The 13987-nt window shown below is 48.0% G+C and overlaps 2 protein-coding genes across 4 annotated transcripts in view; both read left to right on the top strand.

Moving 5' to 3' along the window:
* Rbm42 (RNA binding motif protein 42) overlaps positions 1 to 4617 on the top strand; it is a 14889-nt gene extending 10272 nt beyond the window's left edge. The window contains exon 10 of the mRNA XM_031384842.1: positions 4334 to 4617. Coding sequence (XP_031240702.1) covers positions 4334 to 4617 — 284 coding nt within the window. The remainder of the gene's footprint in view (positions 1 to 4333) is intronic.
* Positions 4323 to 7214, top strand: Etv2 (ETS variant transcription factor 2). Of its 3 annotated transcripts, none has more exons than XM_031384259.1 (8): positions 4323 to 4453; positions 4674 to 4747; positions 4982 to 5068; positions 5172 to 5258; positions 5455 to 5514; positions 5724 to 6200; positions 6724 to 6836; positions 6996 to 7214. In XM_031384259.1, the coding sequence occupies exons 2-8, from the start codon at positions 4702 to 4704 to the stop codon at positions 7194 to 7196; spliced, it is 1071 nt and encodes a 356-aa protein (XP_031240119.1). In that variant the 5' UTR covers positions 4323 to 4453; positions 4674 to 4701; the 3' UTR covers positions 7197 to 7214. The 3 variants fall into 3 exon arrangements, with proteins under 3 accessions (XP_031240119.1, XP_031240116.1, XP_031240117.1); XM_031384256.1 differs by having other exon boundaries at positions 5169 to 5258; XM_031384257.1 differs by lacking the exon at positions 4323 to 4453 and having other exon boundaries at positions 4460 to 4747; positions 5169 to 5258.
* The last annotated feature ends 6773 nt before the right edge of the window (positions 7215 to 13987 follow it).

Below are 13987 nucleotides of genomic sequence, written 5' to 3'. Positions count from 1 at the left end.
CTGAAGCTCCCTTCTGTGATAACTCCAGCCTGTGTCAAGTTGACACACAAAACCAGCCAGTACAGTGTGTATACTAAGTAGGCACCTACCATCGTAGCCTTACTTTCAGCCTCTAGTTTCCTAACTTCTCAAGTGCATGGCCCATTCCATCTGAGAGGGGCTGTTGCAAGGTCAAAGCCAAGCCTAGCTGGGTCTCTGACTCCAGCCTGTGCTCTTAGCACTGAGGTGGGGTGTTGGGTGTATGTAGCCCCTGCCCTCCTAGAGTGCACAGCCACCATGGTAGACTTCCATCTGTTCCAGGATCTGGTCAGTGCTGGGGATACTGTGGTTACAGCTCTTAGAGTTCGGGAAATGCTGTCTCCATGGACCCCAAGCCAGACAGCCTGGAGTGGTTAGGCCATGGATTGGGAAGCCCAGGAACCAATTAAAGGAGGAATCTGGTATAAACTAGCTCTGTAGCCCAGCTGGGGGTAAGCTTGCATCCCCACCTCAGTCTCCCAAGTGTTGGGATCCCAGTGTGGACTACCATCTCTGGCTTGGAGACTGCCTTCACCCCATCTTGATCACCTTGTGGACCTCAGGTGTTTACAGTTTCTCTGCTGAACCCTATTCAGCATCTCTCTTAGGCTTCTGGGTTTCCAGCTTGAAGCCTGAGTTGGTGATACATAAGGAGAAGCCCAGCACTTGGAAAGCTGAGGCAAGAAGGTCACCGTGAGTTCAAGGCCAGTCTGCACTTCATAGCAATACCCTTTCTCAAAAGCCTGCAAAGTGAAATTCGTGAGCTGAGGGTGACTTCGGACGCCTGTATGAATGGGGAAGGGGAACTGGGAAGGGTTCCACAGAATGAGACCCAGCACTGGGAGGCAGAGGCAGGGAGATCTCTGAGTTTGAGACCACCGTGGTCTACTTATTGAGTTACAGGACAGCCAGGGCTACAAAGTGAGACCATGTCTCAAGAAGAAAGCCGTGGGGGTGGATTGGGAGGAGTAAAGAAAAAGATCTAGAAGGAAATGCCCAGAGCCCCGCACTTTACAGAAGCTGGATATGCCCAAGCCGGAAGGCTGAGAGGTGCAGGGCTGGACTGTAGGAAGAAGGTATGGAGGTCTCCCAGAGACACAGCCATCAGAACCCGAGATTAGGGAACAACCTAAGGAAGACTGGGGCTTGTGAGTGGGGAGAAGATGCCAAGGCTCTCCAGGAAGATCACTCTGGAGAGGTGTCAAATTTCTTCTGTTCCTGTCTCCACCCCCCACCCCCGCCCACCCTTTACATTACAACTCCCTCCCTGACGTCACATTTTCCAGTCTGGCCACAGGGGTGAGGGCCTCCCTCCCTGGCAGGAAATGCCCTTTAGCCCCCTGCCACCTGGAATGGACTACTCAGCCCCCAAACCCTTAGGCTCCCTTCTCCTGGTGGCCAGCTCTCCCTACCCTAAATCCCCGTTTCTTCCCTGCAACTAAAAGAGTAAGGGAAGAGATAGAAAGGTGACCCAGGAAGAGGAATTGTCAAAGAGCAAAGGACAGAGACATAGGGATGGGGGAGGCTAGGCAGAGTAGGAACTATAAAAGTACTGTAGCTATCGAGGTGAGACACAGATGGGGGACACAGAGTATCCCAGGAGTGGGAGACTTGTCAGGAGAGGTCTTGCCTCAGGCTAGTGAAATGGATGCAGAGCTAGGGACCACAAGGAAGCAGGAGACAGGAGAGGCCAGCCTCAAGGAAAGGAAATCTAGGGCAAGAAGGCCAGCAAGACCCTTCAGGCCGCTGGAGGGTGGATGAATTGGGGGTTGGGGGGATGAGTGATCTCCCCAGGGGTTCATGACTCATTCAACTCTGTATCCAAGAGACTGTTCTCTGGAGGTTGTTTCTCTGCAAAATGGAAGAGCCTTACTGTGTCCCTCACCCAAATACTAAAGAATGAAGGTGCTGTTCCAGTTCTGCAGGCTATTAAAAAGATTTGGGGCAGGGTCTCGAGAGATGACTCAGTGGTTCAGAGGACCTGGGTTTGGTTCTCAGTGCCCATATGGCGGCTAACAACCATCCATAACTCCATTTCCAGAGGATCCAATGCCACCGATTTCCACAGGCACCAGGCATGCACATGGTGCACAGACATACAGACTGACAGACAACCCTCATACACAGAAATCTTTTAAAATTTTTGCTAGGCATCATGGTGAATGCTCATAATCCCAGAACCTAGGAAGAGGAGGAAAGAGGATCAAAAGTTCCATTTGAGGCCAGCCTGGGCTGTGTAATCAAATACTCTCTAAAAATCAAGGGTTTAGGTGAGTGAGGTGGTTCAGTGGGTAGAAACACATGGCCAATCCTATTGACCTGAATTTGATCCCTAGGATCCATATAGTGGAAGAAGAGTAATAACCCTCACAGAGTGTCCTTTGACCTCTAACAATGTACACACACACACACACACACACACACACACACACACAGTACAAACCAATAGCAGGCAAGGTGGCACATTCCTAGCACTCAGGAGGCAGATGGAAGCAACTGTCTGTGAGTTTGAGGCCAGCTAGGGCAACATAAGTGAGACCCTGTTCTGAAAAGAAGAGAAAAGAAAAGAAAGAAAGGAAGGAAGGAAGGAAGAAAGAAGGAGGGTGGAGGGAGAGAGACAGAGACAGAGAGAGAGAGACAGAGAGGGAAGGCTTGATGGGAAGTTGGCTCCATGGCTAAAGGGGCTTCAGACACCAGTATGAAGACCTGAGTTCAATCCCCATGTGAGGGTAGAAGGAGAGAACAGACTGCACAAAGTTGTTTTCTGACTTTGACATGCATGTCCTGGCACACACACAACAGCAGTAGTAAAGTTAAGGGTAGAGGTAGAGCTAAGTGGTAGAGCATTTGCCAGAACAAATAAAGAAAAGTTCTTGTATTTATTTATTATATTTAAACAGGGTCTTACTTTGTAAGCCCTGGCTAGCCTGGAACTCACTATGTAGACCAGATTGGCATTGAAATCCCAGAGATCCACCTTCCTCTGTCTACCTAGTGCTGAAGTTAAAGTCATACACTACCATGTCTGGAAATAAAAATGCTTTTAATATTGAGTATGTACTCATGTATAATAAATTTTGTGTTGGGTTGGTGTGGTTTTTTTGTTTTTGTTTTTGTTTTGTTTTGTTTTGTTTTGTTTTTGAGATAAGGTTCCTCTGTGTAGCCCTTGCTGTCCTGGAACTCACTCTGTGCTGACCTCTAATTCAGAGATCCACCTGCCTCTGTCTCCCAGTTGCTGGGATTAAAGGTGTATGCCAGCACTGTCCAGCCAATAAATAAATTTTTAATATTAAAATTAAGTATTAAAATGGCTTCAAGGGGCTAGAGAGATGACTCAGCAGTTAAGAGCACTGATTGCTCTTGGACACATCCTGAGTTCAATTCTCAGCAACCACATGGGGCTCACAACCATCTCCGATGCCCTCTTCTGGTATGTCTGAAGACAAATACAGTGTACTCATATATAATAATAGTGTACATATATATAAAACAAATAAATTTAAAAAATAAAGTGGCCTCAAATATTTTTCATATTAATATTTACTTATTAATATTTACTAAGCAAGTACTTAGAAAAAATGAGCATCTATACATTGTCTGAGGCCAAGTTACTGAAGCCATTCAACAGGCTTAGCAAATTAAAACAAAACAAACAAAAAAACAAAAAAAAAAAACAAAAAAAAAAAACCAGGACGCCTAGTTACTGAGTTTCAGTTTAACAAGCAAACACTTTTTGGTGTAGCTATGTTCCAACTGTTGTTCATATATGTTTGCACATTGTGCCTGGATCTTTTCTGAATCAGTTGAAGCAAGCTTCAAACAAAACACTTCATCCCTAATGACTCCACTTTCTAACCTATCACTGCCACACATAAAATTATCCCACGCAATAACTCATATTCAGTTTATACTCAAAAAATTCCCCAGTTGTTCGGGACAGAAAGCCCAGACAGAAAAAGAAATGAGAGAAAACATGCCTCAATTTCCCCCTTCATAAACTTCCGCCTTAAAACAATTCCCCCTTAAGGAGATTAAATGAAGGCCGGTTGTCACAGCTTCTCGAACCCAGCAGACCCTCATTTAACGTCAGTGGTTACTATTACTATTATTATCATCGCCCATGATGATGTTATTTTGATTATGATTGCTATTATTCGGTAGTAACTCCAGGACACCCTCCCTGTGCCTGGTAGGGATTCAGGGTTGGATTCTCCCCACCCCACCCCATCTGGCTGTCTGTCACCCTGCCGATTGTGACGTAGGCTGATGCTAGGGAAAGGGGGCATCTGGCCGGAAATCCCTCTTCCTGTTGCAGATAAGCCCAGAGCTGCCCAGCTGACCCCAGACCCTCCTCCCCCACCACTTTTCATGTCACACCACCAAATCCTCAAGACGGGGAACCTGTCCAAGCCCCTCACCCCATCCCCACTACCCCGTAAGCACCCCTTAGACCTCAGCACCCCCATCCCTGCCCTGCTCCTGTTCCCCAAGGCCTTTTCCAAGCCCAATTGGTCCCTGAAAAGGGACCGTTCCAGGGACCAGTGCGCATCCCTAAAGCAGGGGGTGCAGCTTGACCACGCCCCCATCCCTGCAACTTGACCCAGGCTGCGACCCCCAGCTCTGACGTCTTGGAAAATTCCCCCCTCCCCTATCAGGCCCCCCGGGAAGGGTGCATGGTATGAAATGGGGCTGAGACCCCCCTGGCTAGGAGAGAAGGAACCTGCCAGAGGTGAGTCACGAACTGGGGACTGGATGCCTGGGCGTCTGAACTAGGACGGACCTGGGAACTCTAAGATGCAGGGAGCCTGGATTTAAGTGTCTGAGAGAGGGAGAAGGGACTGGGGAAGGAGGTTGCAGAAGTCTACTTTGGGTCTGAGGGAAACAAGGGTTGCAGTCAGACTCTTGGGCTCCTAAATGTCACCAGCTTGCCCATTACTCTTGGAACTTTTCCTCTCTCGACCAGAACCGTCAGAGCAAGCCATGGACCTGTGGAACTGGGATGAGGCGTCACTGCAGGAAGTGCCTCCTGGGGACAAGCTGACAGGACTGGGTAAACTGCTATGGCTTGGGACAAAGTATATGCAAGGAAGGTCCCAAGGATGCGGGCCCCTTGACCCCTAACCCGAACTTAACATCCTTGTTGTCCACAGAAGGAGCGGAATTTGGTTTCTATTTCCCTGAAGTGGCTCTGCAAGGGGACACACCGATCACACCGAGGAATGTAGAAAGCTGCTGGAAAGGTGGTTGCTGGGCTTGACCCACTGTGTGCTGGGGGGAAATGGGAGATCTTGGGCTTCTTAGAAGGAGAGGGGATGCTGAGCGGGAAGGAAGTGACATGTTTGGATTCTTGAGATCAAAGGAGGCGCGAGTGGATGGCCGAGGTCCCTAAGTCATTGCCCACATCTTTCCTAAACTCAGCTCTCTTGTCCAACATAGGGTTCCCAGAGCTGGACTGGAACCCCACTTTACCTCACGAAGAAGTGCCTTTCCAGGCGGGTGAGTGGTAGAAAAAGGAGATGGGAAGAGAGGAACGGGGTCCTGACACACCAGAGCTGAGTTCAGATCTCTAGTCTACAGAGGAGCCGGACTAAGACTGGGAACATCTTCAAGGCCACATGAGGCGCCAAAAGTCCCCTAAAACTCCCAGGGGTGCGGGGGACCAAAACTCCTGGACTCCCCTTATTTAAGGTCTGTCTTCCTTACAGAGCCCGTTGCTCACCCCCTTCCGTGGTCTCGAGACTGGACAGACCTGGGGTGCAACACCTCGGACCCGTGGGGCGGTGCTTCACAGACGCCAGGCCCCGCCCTGTCGAGCACGAGCCCCTCCCCCCTTGTCGGCTTTGAAGGGGCGACCAGCCAGAATCCTGCCACCTCGGCGGGAGGGGTCCCCTCCTGGTCGTACCCTCCGGCCGCCTGGAGCACCACCAACTGGGACTGTTCTGTGGGCCCCAGTGGGGCCACCTACTGGGACAATGGCCTGGGCGGGGAAGCGCATGCAGACTATAAAATGTCGTGGGGCGAGTCTGAGGGTTCGGACTACACTACCACGTGGAATACTGGGCTGCCGGAATGCAGCATCCCTTTCGAGGGGCACCAGAGTCCAGCGTTCACCACGCCCTCCAAATCAAGCCAGCAGTCTGATAGAGCCACATTGACTCAGTACCCCAAAACTAACCACCGAGGTAAGAGGCTGCAAACTGCAGATGAGGTGAAGCTAAACGAATTAGGACTGGGCCTGGATACCTTGAGGGTGGGGTCTGGGTAACTAAAAGAGGCGGGATCTGGGAAACTGGCAGCTAGAGGAGAGGGGTTCTGTATCAGAAAGCAGATGAGAGAACGAGTGAGAGGACGGAAACTTGCTTTCTAGGGACCAAGAGGACAAAAAGGTAGGCCTCTAGGTTGTGTGGGAGGAAAGAGCATTTGTACTCCTGGGTTTTCGAAGTGGGGAGGCCAAACTCCTAAATCTCTTAGATGGGGCTCGGGCTGCCAGGAGTTCCTGAAACTGGCTCTTGGGTCTCTGCTAAGGAGGAATCCAAACTCACAGACCCCCCCGAGGAGGAACAGAGCTGGATTCCTGGGTCCTAAATTGGGAGAACCTGAACCTTTTAGCCTTCAAAGTGAAGACTTCCGACTCCTAGGTTCGTCGCAGCAGAGTGTTCTGGGTCTGCGAAGCCTGGCGTTCACATGCCTCTCTCTGTCTCTCAGGTCCCATTCAGCTGTGGCAGTTCCTCCTGGAGCTGCTCCACGACGGGGCGCGCAGCAGCTGCATCCGCTGGACGGGCAATAACCGCGAGTTCCAGCTGTGCGACCCCAAAGAGGTGAGACAGCTCCCCTTGCCTGGCAACCCCGACTTACCTAGTTCTCAGCCCCGCCCCCACCTACTCACAACCCCCCCCACGCCCTTCAGGACTAAGACCCGCCCCCCCGCCTATAGCAGCTAAGACCGTGGTCCCTCTGACCTCAAGACTGCGTCCTAGGTTGCCCGGCTGTGGGGTGAGCGCAAGAGGAAGCCGGGAATGAATTATGAGAAGCTGAGTCGGGGTCTACGTTACTATTACCGCCGCGACATCGTGCTCAAGAGCGGTGGGCGCAAGTACACATACCGCTTCGGGGGACGTGTGCCTGTCCTCGCCTATCAGGATGATATGGGGCACCTGCCAGGTGCAGAAGGCCAATAAAAAAAAAAAAAACACGAACCTGCGTGTCTGTTTCTTTTCCACAGATACATACTCGACCTGTCAAGGGAGCCTAAATGTGCACCCAGATTTCAGGCTTCACCCAGATTCGGGAGTCTGGACCCCCATATGTCTTTAACGGAGTCTTTGAGCCTGGGTTCTCCCTCCCGTGGTCCCTAGACTGTCAATGTCTTAGTTCCTTAGTCCTTAGTTTCAAGACTACCATCAAGGCCATTTCACTATAAGTGATGATGCAAGCCACTAATTTCACAGTATTCAGGAGGCTGAGGCAGGAGAATTGTAAAATTAGGACCTCCAGACCTGCCGGAACTATAAACTAGTCCTTAGTCCTAAGAGAACCCAGGAGGGAGGACCAGACCAGACCCCTCCCATTGGGAACCAGTAAACTACAAAGCCCTTGCTTCCTCCCTGCCAGTGTCCCCGGCCCTTCCCTGCCTTAGGTATCTAGGTCCCACTACTTCCCTCCGCCTTTGCTCTCTCTGCATCTTCTGCACCTCTCTCCTTGTTTAGTTTGAAGTAAATAGTCTGTAGGGTCTATTGTGTGCCTGTCCTGTATAGGAACTTTTAAAGAAAATGGACCTTTAAAAAAAAAAAAAAGATTTACTTATTTTATGCATGTGAGTACACTGTCACTGTCGTCGCTGTCTTCAGACACACCAGAAGAGGGCATCGAATCCCATTACAGATGGTTGTGAGCCACCATGTGGTTGCTGGGAATTGGACTCAGGACCTCTGGAAGAGCAGCCAGTGCTCTTAAGTGCTGAGCCATCTCTCCAGCCCCAAAATTAGACTTGTTAAGGCTTGACAATAGTCTATCCTCTGAAATTTATCTAAGAGTTTAATCCCTGAAGTTTTATGTTAAATATATTAAGAGCATAGAAAGTGAATCTGTGGCATTTAGAGATGGTGGCCCTTTTGGAAATAATTAGATGATTAGGAAGAAGTCCCTGTGATTGCATTCTGATGCTTTACAACTAGAGCTAGAGACACACAAGGGTGCTCCAGTCTCACACGATGTGATGCCTCAAGATGACCAGCAAGAAGGTCATCTCACTGTGAGTGGTGATGCAGGCTGCTGATTTCATAGCATTCGGGAGTTTGAGACAGGAGGATTGTAAATTTAGGGCCTCCAGGCCTGCCTGAGCTACATAGCAAGGCTTTTTGTTTTTATTTATTAAAAACAAAATAAAACAAAACAAGCAAACAAAACTCCATCGGGGCTGGAGAGATAGCTTTTTGGTTAAGAGCACTGACTGTTCTTCCAGAGCACATGCTGTTCTCACAAGGCAGCTCACAACTGTGTAACTGCACATCTAGGGGGACATGACAGCTTCAGACATACATGCAGACAAAAACACCAATGCACATAAAATAAAAAAACATTTTTTAAACAACCCACAAAGTAGTGAAATGACATAATCAATCGGACCCTGCTCAGAGCCTCAGTTCCATAGCTGGGATCTTACAGCTCCAGACCACGAGATAAAAACAAATTTACGCTCCTTATAAAGTAGCCCAACTCAAACATTTTAGTATAGTAAGAGTGTTATTACAGTTATAAAACCCCATCATGGAAGTTTATCTGCTCTGTCTTCTTGTATAAAAGAGGCTCATAGCCAGGCATGGTGATGCATGCCTTTGAACCAAGAACTCATGAGGCAGAGACACAATGATCTTTATGAGCTCGAAGCCAGCCTGGCCCACAGAGAGGAGTTCTGGGACAGCCAGGCTATACAGATAAACCCTGTCTCGAAACAAAAAACAAAGAGATGTTAAAGAGCAAGAGGCAGAGAAAGACAGAGAGCTTCAAAAAAGGCTTTGCTGAGTACCTTCTAGTTGTAGAAAACAGTTGTAGTTAAGTAACTAGACCTAATGCACACTTAAAACAACCTTGCGCACTCCAAGTTGGAAGGCACAGACAGAATCAACCTTCAAAAAGGTACTGGAAGCTTAACCCACTCCTCCAGGAGCCCTCAAAGAGAGCCTACTGTGGAACTATCCTGTGTGTGATGCTGAAGGTACATCTCTAACCACAACAGGCACAGCCTACATACACTGCCGTCAGAAAGGAAAAGCCCACAGTCCCCGGAACTGGGATGAAGAAAGCCCAGGGGATTATGAGAGCCCAATAGGAGGAAACTATAGAGCCCAAGAGGAAGAAAGTCTGAGAGTGGAGTGGAGAGAAGTCGGGAAAGCAAACGATGTGTCTATCAGAAGACAATCAAGAGATGGAGGATTTGGTTTTGGTGGTGGTTGTGGTGGTGGGGGGTTGTTTATTTTGTCTTGTTTTGTTTTGTTTTTGAGACAGGCTTTCTCTGTGTAGCCCTGGCTGGCTCACTCTTAAAATTAGGCTGCCCACATTCACAGAGATCTACCTTCCTCTGCCACCTGAGCGCTGGGATTTAAAGGCATGTGCCACTATTTTCCAGCCAAAGTCCTTGTTTCTATAGTGCATGGGGAAGGCAGCTCTAAGTGGTGACTTAGTGAAAATTCTCTATCTTTGCTTTTGTTTGTTTGGGTTGGGGGGGGGTTGTTTGCTTGTTTTCTTTTTTTTAAGATTTATTTATTTATTTTATGTGTATGAGTACACTGTAGCTGTACAGATGGCCGTGAGCCATCATGTGGCTGCTGGGAATTGAACTCAGGACCTCTGCTTACTCTGGCCCTGCTCACTCCAGCCCCACTCACCCCTGCGTAATACACTGTAGCTGTCTTCAGATGCACCAGAAGAGGGCGTCAGATCTCATCACGGATGGTTGTGAGCCACCATGTGGTTGCTGGGATCCAAACTCAGGACCTTCAGAAGAGCAGTCAGTGCTCTTACCCGCTGAGCCATCTCAACAGCCCTTGTTTGTTTTCAAGGTACAGTTTCTCTGTGTAGCCCAGGCTGTCCTGGAACTCTCGCTGTAGGCCAGATTGCCCTCAGCTTAGAGATCCACCTGCCTCTGCCTTCTGAGGGCTGGAATTAAAAGCATGTGCCACCACTGCCCAGCAACATGCAAGATCTTATAGTACTGTTCAGAAATATGCATATGGGTGGAGAAGGGTCACTTTACAAAGGATCCATAGGCAATGTCGTCTCTCCAAGGCACTTGGAAGGCACAGTGGCATATAAGCAGAGACAGGATCTAGATCTTAGAAGATGTTGAAAGGGATGGATGTGTTATGTAAACAAATAACTCCACAAATATTACAGTGCTGACCAAGAGACTGTGAAGGAGGCTCCTATACCAGTTACGTCTAGACACTGGATCAAAGAAGTCTGTGGAGGCCAGCAAGATGGCAGAGCATATAAAGGCACATACCATCAAACCTGACAACCTAAAATTGACCCCAGGGACCTAGATGGTGGAAAGAGAGAACCTGTTGATTATAGCTTTGCTACCCCATCCAAGCTCCAGAAATGGGCCGTGCTACCAGCCCCCACACAGCTATCTCTTGAATCCATGGATAACACACACACACAGACACACAGTTATTCAATTTCAACTTGCCTTTTGACACAATTACTGGGTGCTACTTATCTCTCACCTGAAAAAGTGTGCCCTCATCAATAATATTCTTAGCTCTGCACCTCTCCACCTGCCCTCAACTTTAGTTGCTCAGCTACATCTAGTCCCAGCTAAACACTCCTGACCACTGGCCTGTAGGAGAAGCCATAGGCCACCACTCAGCCCAAGATCTCACATAGCTAGTTAACTTTTCTCTCTCCAAAGTGTGGTGAACTCTGTCTCTCCTTGCATCTGTTGGCTTGCCTCCAGGGACCCAGAAGTCCCACCTATCCTTTCTGCCCAGCAATTGGCCCATGGCTTCTTTACTGTCAAATTAAGAACCAATTGGGGATGCCGGGCAGTGGTGGTGCACACTTTAATACCAGCACTTGGGAGGCAGAGGCAGGTGGATTTCTGAGTTTGAGGCCAGCCTGGTCTACAGAGTGAGTTCCAGGACAGCCAGGGCTACACAGAGAAATCTGTCTTGAAAAAAGAAAGAAAGAAAGAAAGAAAGAAAGAGAGAAAGAAAGAAAGAAAGGAAGAAAGAGAGAAAGAAAGAAAGAAAGAAAGAGAGAAAGAAAGAAAGAAAGAAAGAAAGAAAGAAAGAAAGAAAGAAAGACAAAACAAAAAACAAAAAAACAAAACAAAAAAGAACCAATTGGGGAACAGGGCCTTAGCTCAGAACAACCCCTACAAGAGCCAACTCCCTCAAGTTGTGCTCTGTCTTTCACAGATGTGCAGTGACATGTGCATCTCATTCCCCACACATGTACATACATACATGCATACATACATACACACATGCATGCATACATACATACACACATGCATACATACATGCATACACACACACACACACACACACAATTTGTTAAGAAGATCGTATGAGGGGAACTTCAGAGACCATGCTACAGCAAGAGAAGAAAGCAGTTCTTTCACATCATCCTTTTCTAGCCCCTAACTGCTCCTCATTTGCATACAAGTTTCTGCCCATCCAGTGGAGTTTATAAACCAAAGCCTCAAATGAGGTGAGAAGAGGAGCCATCTGTAGGCAGAACATCCAAACTAATGGGAGGAAAAAAATGCAAAAGCTAGAGGAAGGAAGGGGCTGGAGAGACTGCTCAGTGGTTAAGAGAACTGACAGCTCTTCCAGGAGGTCCTGAGTTCAATTCCCAGCAATCACATAGTGGCTCACAACCATCTCTAATGGGACCCAATGCACTCTTCTTGTGTGTCTAACGAGAGTAATAATGACAGTGTACATAAGATAAATAAATCTTAACAAAACAAAACAAGCTAGGGGAAGCCAGCCTGTATGCTCAAAGACCAGCTAAACTAGGGTGCCTGACCTGCCAGGAGTGAGGAGAGAGGAAGTGAGAGTCATTTGTAAGGAATTCAGTTTTAGACTAGTTATACCAGAAGCCAAGGAATGAGTTCTGCCTGAGAGGTAATAACCGAAGTGGTAAAGGCATCCTTAGGGCAGAGGGTGCATAGTGTGGAACAGCAGGGGGCCTGAGACGCAGGAAATGGAGCTACTATAATAATCCAGGCCGAAGGACCTGAGGTGCATGCAACACAGGAAGGTTCTGGAAATATTTTAAAGCTAGAAACACACCGGATTGCTTGATAGGTCTGGCAGGCTATATGAACATGGAATTTTTAAAATTCTATGATAAGAATGATATCATAGCCACTTTCCCCATGGAACTCTTTCCATCAGACCCAACATTTAATTCCTAAAGTTTCCTCCAATCAGTACAAGACTCTCAGCTGGCACGCCTTTGATCCCAGCACTTGGGAGGCAGAGGCAAGCAGATTTCTGAATTCGAGGCCAGCCTGGTCTACAGAGTGAGTTCCAGGATAGTCAGGGCTATACAGAGAAACCCTGTCTTGAAAAAACAAAACAAAAAAAACCCAAACAAACAAAAAATGACTCTCAGCTGCCTGAAACATGTGTACTGTGATCTCTGGGGTTTGAGAATAGTAATGAGTAGGCAGTGGTGTCTGATAATGAGACTGTAGGATAGACCAGTTCGTTTTTCACCTTCTAACAAAGCTCTTATGACCTAAGAAGGCAAGGATTTTGTGTTTTCTTCAGCAGTGCCTTTAAAAGACAAACAAACAAACAAGGTTTCTCTGTGTAGCCCTGGCTATTCTGGAACTCACTCTGTAGACCAGGATGACCTCAAACTCAGAGATCCTCCTGCCTCTACTTCCCAAATGTTGGCATTAAAGGCGTGCGCCACCACTGTCCAGCTAGCTGTTCTTGTGAACTGAAATATGTCAATCCAGAATACAGGTTTTGTGAGTAAAAATTCACCCTAAAAAGGGCTTGATGCTATACCAAGATCCCAAACACCTAGTGTAATCACTGGAGAGCTAATAAAAACTTTCTATTAACCTAACCCATGTCTAAGCAGTGTTCTCTGGTAGAAACTCCATATCATATGACTATTGGGCAGTGGTGGTTCAGGTCTTTAATCCCAGCACTCAGGGAGGCAGAGGCAGGCAGAACTAAATTCGAGGCCAGCCTAGTCTACAAAGTGAGTTCTAGGACAGCCACAGACAGATAGATGAGTTTCCAGGCCTATACAGAGAAGCCCTGTGCAGATGGCTACTCTCGATTATCAACGTGACTATATATGGAATGAACTACAGTCCAGAGACATAGAGCACACCCGTGATCCAGATTTGAGGCAGGAAGACAACTGCCTTTCATCGGGACCTTAGGGCGGGAAGACACAGGCTTTTGATCCAGACCTCTAGGAGGGATGACTCGAGCTTTTGACCCCAATCTTGACGCACACCTTTAATCTGGGCCATATCTTCTGCTGGGGGTGGGGGGGACCTATATAAGGACAATGGAAGAAGGCTATTCTGGAACTCACTCTGTAGACCAGGATGACCTCAAACTCAGAGATCCTCCTGCCTCTACTTCCCAAATGTTGGCATTAAAGGCGTGCGCCACCACTGTCCAGCTAGCTGTTCTTGTGAACTGAAAGCTTTGCCAGCACTTCCATTGGAGCCTACTTCTTTTCCGGATTCCAGCTTATGTAGAAGACCAGCTGAAACACCCACCCTCAGGAACAGAGCAATTCACCACTTTGCTTCCCATTATAATGATAATGGACAAAATAAAAAAAAACTGTAAGCCAGCCCTTAATTAAATGTTTTCCGGGCTGGAAAACCCGGAAAGAGATGGCTTAGCGGCTAGGAGCACTGACTGCTCTTCTGAAGGTCCTGAGTTCAAATCTCAGCAACCACATGGTGGCTCACAACCAT

This window comes from Mastomys coucha, unplaced genomic scaffold (genome assembly GCF_008632895.1).
Source record: "Mastomys coucha isolate ucsf_1 unplaced genomic scaffold, UCSF_Mcou_1 pScaffold21, whole genome shotgun sequence".
Taxonomy (NCBI): Eukaryota; Metazoa; Chordata; class Mammalia; order Rodentia; family Muridae; genus Mastomys; species Mastomys coucha.
The sequence above is the reverse complement of the archived record's forward strand: the minus strand, read 5'-3'. Positions and strand labels throughout refer to the sequence as shown.